The sequence below is a fragment of the Cibotium barometz genome, chromosome 25, assembly GCF_041138505.1.
Source record: "Cibotium barometz isolate CiBa-2024 chromosome 25, ASM4113850v1, whole genome shotgun sequence".
Classification (NCBI taxonomy): domain Eukaryota; kingdom Viridiplantae; phylum Streptophyta; class Polypodiopsida; order Cyatheales; family Cibotiaceae; genus Cibotium; species Cibotium barometz.
The window spans coordinates 45,728,995-45,735,416 of record NC_141070.1 but is presented as its reverse complement, the minus strand read 5'-3'; the positions used below and the strand labels follow the sequence as shown (position 1 = coordinate 45,735,416).

General features: G+C 44.8%; 1 protein-coding gene across 2 annotated transcripts in view; it reads right to left on the bottom strand.

The window, feature by feature from the left end:
* LOC147624623 (pyruvate kinase isozyme A, chloroplastic-like) overlaps positions 1-5,894 on the bottom strand; it is a 20,427-nt gene extending 14,533 nt beyond the window's left edge. Inside the window, exons 1-4 of one of the 2 annotated variants that reach the window (XM_086819641.1) lie at positions 5,305-5,438; positions 4,436-5,130; positions 4,217-4,307; positions 3,921-4,114 (exon numbers count right to left, since the gene is read on the bottom strand). In XM_086819641.1, the coding sequence (XP_086675767.1) occupies positions 3,921-4,114; positions 4,217-4,307; positions 4,436-5,125 (975 nt within the window). In that variant the 5' untranslated portion in view covers positions 5,126-5,130; positions 5,305-5,438. Of the gene's footprint in view, positions 1-3,920; positions 4,115-4,216; positions 4,308-4,435 lie in introns of both variants that reach the window. The other variant, XM_086819640.1, reaches the window with a different exon arrangement.
* Between the last annotated feature and the right edge of the window lie 528 nt (positions 5,895-6,422).

Sequence of the window (6,422 nt, the reverse complement as noted above, 5' to 3'; positions counted from 1 at the left end):
AGCCTTGACATGAGACTTTGATTCTATGACCCACTGTACATCAGGATCTCTTTGCAAAGCACGGAGCTCTTCAAGCTCATTCATCAAGGCATCAATATCCTGTTGATCCTCAGCCCTAGCAGATAACAGTGGATCGTTACCCGCCAAAGCCCCAACATGATCCCTATCTCTATCTTCTTCCTGCATGCGGGGAATATGGGTGATAGAGGAGTCCACAGAATGATCAGACTCACTGGCCATAATGTATCTTTCAGCTTTTCAAAAAGAGAAGAATTTTCCGTGCCCTGGAATCGCTCTCTACCAGTTTCCCAAGTATGATACCGAATAGACTGCAAGGGTGCAACAGCGCCCGGGCCTACACAAACAAGAGGGCCATGAAGTCTTTCCACACGCTCATTGCCGCTTAAACCAAAGGTAACCTCTTTCGAGGCGCGACAATAAGACGAGGGCTACCTCAGAATCCCAACCTTCTCTCATGGATAATGACTCCTTACAGCCATATCCAGCATCATATTAGGCACAACTGTGTAGAAAGCCAAACTCTAATACCAATGTGAAACGGAAGGGGCAACTGAACACAGAAAATCTAATCAATCATGAAATCTGAAAATACACATATACATGCCAGATAAAACAAGATGACAAATTTGCACAGTACACCACACTAGGGGCCAGACGATGGGCTGACCGCCCCACCCCCCCCCCCCCCTTTATCGTTAGATTACCAAAAAGGAGTTTGCTTCCAATACGACTTTGCGGGTGCCCAGGGTTCACCACTGGTTGCACCAGTTTCTTCCAATACAATATGAAAACAAGAAAACATCACATAATCTGAATTTGCTGACAATTCTTAGCACAAGTGAGCATTCCCGGCATCAAGCACATGCAGGACAACTATGGACAGCCCATAGCACTCCCACATCAGCCCGGGACAACTCAACATCTTCATCTTCTTCCTGTCTGGCTCATAGGGCAAGTCGACCAGCCCTCAAAGGCTGTTTTCAGTAGTCAACCAGCCCTCAGTAGAGCCACAGAAGAAAGCGACCAGCAGTTGTGCACAAGCTTGCAAACCTCCGGTCAGAAGGAAAACTATCTAGAAGCCCACGACGAGCTCTTCCTCCTTGTTTTTAACCTCTGTCCAGCCTCTATTCAAGCTGTAAATCCGCCGGCCAACAGTGGAGAACATGCAGAAGGAGTCGGCCAGTTCTCCCATGCATCCCGTGAACTTCAATCACAATAGATGGCTGTAGAAACTTGCCAACAGGCTGAAAACCAGCCGGCCAGCCCTCATGCACCCTGAAAAGCATGCGCCCCCCTCCAATCTGGAGTTTTTGTCAATAATAGAGGCTTCTCCGCTAAAAATAGCCCACGTGTGCTTTTCTGGTCCAAAAAGAGGCGCCTACGTGAAAGAGGTCCAAATAATGTCCAGTGCCCGGTCTTTGGCCGCCACGTGTATTAAATACGTCCTGCTCAATGTATAAGTTGTTCGGTCACTTATAAGTGAGTGTGAACCTGCATCCATAATTATTAACATGTGAACTCATAAAGCTGTAAATTGAGTTTTTGGGAATACTTACCACCTGCAAAACACATGTAGACCACCTGTCACTCCCAAACAGGTGTGCACATACACGTCCACACGGTGCCCAGGCATCCCCAGCCCCATGGACAACCCAGGCAGAAATCTCAAGCATTGTCCAGGCAAACAAGACAAGTCATCCAAAGATAAAATAAAAGTCATGTACACACATGAGTGCAATTATATTGGAAGAAACACCCATCTGCTCAGTTGTATCCCGATAAAATGTCCAAGGCTCATGATCCTTCCAGAACCTTCCCAAAACATAAATACACAATCTCCAAGATAGCTAGTCCCAGAGACTTTCATCATGTCAGACTCCATGGCCATACATGTATACCATGTCAAGCCCCACAAGCCACACATGTACTATCATGTCAGGCTACACTAGCCATACATGTACTGTCATGTCAGGCTCCATATGCCACACAGACACACCATGTCAGGCTACACCAGCCATACATGTATGTCATGTCAAGCTCCACATGCCACACATGAACAGTAGAAAAATAGAAGCTGTAAGGAATTTTGTGACAAAGCATCTCGGCACCATCTTATAGATTTTAGGACAAGAGAAGCTAAGTGTGATTTCTTTAAAACCAAGCTTCTCTATCTGTGTCATGTTATTACTCGTAATGGAATTTAGATAGACCCAGACAAGGTGCGCAAGGTTCGTGAATGGCCTATTCCAAAGACTGTACGACAAATCAAGTCTTTTCTAGGGTTTATCAAATTTTTTCACCAGTTTATTCGTGCTTATGCCAAGGTAGTGATACCGCTCACTCAACTCCTAAGAGGAGTGGTGAACAAAAAAAAGAGCAAGCGCAATCCTCTAGTGAGCAGCACATTGCCATCGTAGCTACTTCCACTACTCAGAGCCACGACTCCAAACTGCAGCCCTGTGCTATGCCTGCTTCTTCTGCCCATGTGACAACTGCCGGCGTTGCTATCTCTCCGTCAATTGGCGGCCGCTGCTACTAAGGTTCGTCAATCTGTCTCGGTCCTCTACCGGTCTAATGCCTTTTCGTTTGCCTTGCAATCGTCTATCTCTTGTCCAACGGAGTTAAATAACTATCAGTAAAGCAAGCCCGTGAGTAAGCAAGAGCCAACTGACCTGCAAAGCCTCTACTCAATCCTTCAAGATGGATCAGGCCACTTTATCTCCACAAAAGACAAGCTTGGGGGAGTTGAAGATAGAAGGGGTCCCTTTGGACTATATATACCCTTTCATCTTCCACGCTGTCTTTCCATGTGGGATTACTTGGCATCCCTTTTCCCATCTTGCAGTATCCTCTACCCATGCGAGATTTTCACCTCCAACAACCCCCTCCAGTCGAGCATGAAGGGAGGTAGCCCAGGACCATGAACCGAGGCGGAAGCCAAAAGTTGCCACACCGCCCATTATGTGTCATGATATCACACCACGAATGACATAGATGGCTAACCAACATGTGACCAGCGTGCCCCTTCTGCGAGGGCCGCTAGCACAACTGGAGACACACATCTGCATGGGCATGCAAAGGCTCTGACATGCTAAGGTAGGTCCCCACTCTGCCTAACCAACCCTCTAGTCTTCCACAAAAGACAAGCTTGGGGGAGTTCAAGATAGGAGGGGTCCCTTTGGACTATATATACCTATTCATCTTCCGTAGTGCCTTTCCATTGGCATCCCTTTTCACATCTTGCAATCCCCTCTACCCATGCGAGATTCGCACCTCCATCAATTTCATGTTTCATGTTCCTTGTATTCCATGATGTGATTTCCATGGACATTTTTGTATCCCTCCAGTGAGATAGTTTTTGTTTTGTCCTATTGTATTCTCTATTCCATGATGAGATATGCCATGGACATTATCCTATCACTTTGCACTCATAGGCCCATTGGGTCTTTGGTAGACGCTTAATCTCTCTCTCTCTCTCTCTCTCAAAACAATAGTTTAAGCATCTAGCTTTTATCCAAGAAATCCCAAATTCAAGTCCCACTTCAATGCATATAGATCATGTGGTCTATTGGCTTGTCAATGATGTTAAGAGCTCATCTCTCTCTCTCTCTCTCTCTCTCTCACACACACACACACAAATTTTAACTAACGAAATTTAAAGTAAGAACTTCAGGATGCATGGGCATGAGCCCAACAAAGTCCTTACATTTTATGACATTTTCACATTATTGGACCAAGATATGTCTCAATTTATAACCAAGAGTTCCGGAAGATAAAGTAAAGGGACATGAAAGACATTAATGGCCAGACACTCAATGTTAAAACCTTGCAAAAGATAGATATTTAACAAAAAATAAGTGATAGAACAACACAAATCAAAGTTTAAAGAAGAGTTTTACCTTTGATGAGATAGTGGGAAGCATAGAATTGCCTTCACGAACCAAATGCCCAGCTCTCCAAAATGTCAAGTTTGCCCGAGGTAAAAGGAGCCCAGGGTCAGTACATCTGCAATGGACATCAGGCCCGACCTTTTCCACCACCTCGAATCTCACCATACCACCATCCACCACTAGCTCGTCTCCAATAACTACATCTATTGGCAACTACATCTGTAAGTAGAGACTTTCCTGTGTATAAAGGTACCAAAACAAGATATGATTCATCGAAGGGTTTTCCCAAACATAACATCTCTTACCTTCCGCAAATCCTTCATAATTAACATGGACCGTCCGAAGAGGTAAACGCCCCTCGACCTTTCGCACAGTGAAGACCCAAACTTCTCCATCCTACAGACAAAAGATATAAATCACATACTTAGAAGCAATTTTTTTGTTAAAATAGAGATGTCATTACATATTTCGAAATCAAAATATTTGATTCTAAAAAAAGAGGATTTGAAATTCGTGAGAGGCACCTCTGTTTTGACGGCAGAAGATCCTCCAAGGTCGCCCATGTGGATTTCACTGCCTTCAGTGTCCATCATGATAGCCACACTGTACCCTTTCTCAGCGTTGAGCCTTCTGACGCGCTGGATGACCTGGGAATGCCACTCTTTGGTGCCATGGCACATGTTGAGCCTGGCCACATTCATGCCCCCCATGGCCATACCCTCCAGCTGCTCAGGAGAGGAGCAAGCAGGCCCAATGGTGCACACCAGCTTGGTTCTTCTGGTGCTCCTGAACCCATTCTCCTTCAGCTCTGCCTCTGTGGCTGTGTCCACTTCAAGAAGGCTTGGCAAGGGCCTCTCTTCTACCATCACATTATCCTTGTTTAGCTGCTGCTGTGAGAGCCCATTTAGTCTAGAAGCTTCTGGGCCTTCTGTCCCTATGGTGGACCCATCACTCTGCATGCCCTCCCTGTACTCTGCAAGACTCTCAAGTCGCCGAAAAATCTTCTGATCGGTAAGTGATGACCCACTTCTTTGCCAATGTTTGTTGATGGGTGAAATCCCATTTTGCCTACTAAACAATGCTCCTTTGGTGCTGCTTAAATTCCTAACGGGAAAGAGGCTATATACACCCTTTGTGTTGAGATGTGCGGTTATACGACATGTTGGGCAGTCGTAATGGGCGCTCATGTGGGCAATTTGCAGAGCTCGCTCCATGATATCTGAGAAAGATTTAATCCCCTTTAGAATGAGATTAGAAGCCTAATATGAGTAGATGTTGAGCCGAATTGAAGATTTTTGCATGGATTATGAATCCAGTTAAGATGTGAGCCAAAAAAAAAACTACTTAAGAGTCACAAATCAAGCTGCCCACGAGAGCCCAATGAGGAGAGAACCTAAGCTGTCCAAAGAAGATCTGCAAACAAGAGTGCGCAGAGAGAGCTAAAGTGGGGATTATGGAGGCATGAGGACGGTAGAGAGAGGGAGTAAGAAATTTAAGGGCAAAATTCCTGCGAGATGAAGGGTTGAAGGGGGCGAAAAAAAACATAGCAAGGGCGAGGCCTCCAATGGGGGAGAGAACAGTGGTGTAATTGTTTGCATGAATGTATGATGGGAGCGGCATGCAACATGCTGGCATCCACGCTAGAACTGCAGTTCGTACGATCCCCTGCCACGGTGGTGTCCCATGTCTACATGGCAAGCCAAGCCCGTTTCTTAACCCTCCCTAACCAACCTTCAAATTGCCCCCATAACCCTCTGCTTACACACCAACCTCTTTCATTGCTATTATGTTGATTACACACAAGGATGGACATCCAACATAAACCTTTCTTGTAGTAATTCAGAAAAGGGTGCTCCAACGGCATGGGCTCTCACCCCTTTTCAACTCGATTAGCACTCTGCTAACTTGACATATAAAGGATGGGCACCATTCCATGAGCCAACCAACATGCAGACACCCATGGATATATAAAAAATGGGCAGCAACAACCAAACAAGAACAAGCATCACTACATTAGCCAATCAACATGCAAATGTGTGGCAACTTGCACTTTTTGTAGAGATAAAAGGGTGAGTTGGGGAGTGAAATGTTAGGGACATTGTGTGTAAAGGGAGGCTCATTGTTCATCCATCTCATGGAAATCGCCCTGGTTTGATCTAGGTATTAATCTTTGTATTTGTTGTTTTTAGAAGCATTGAGTGTAAAATCATGGCATTAAAGTATTGGAGAAGTGTTGTTTTTAGAAGTATCAAGTGTAAAATCATGGCATTAGAGTGTTGCTAAGCATCTCCATCATGCTAAAAAGCCCCCAAAAACATTAAGAAAAACCCTAAAAGCCAAAATCCTCAAAAAAACTATATTTTTAGCTCTTTAGAATTTTTAGATTGTTGATCAGTTTTTAAATCTCCCTAGCTTCGGATCGTCAATCTAAAGTTCAAATCATTAATGTGGCCAAAGTTGGAAGTGGGCTGTATATGGGACAATAAAATGATCTTCATTTCGGCACACTTA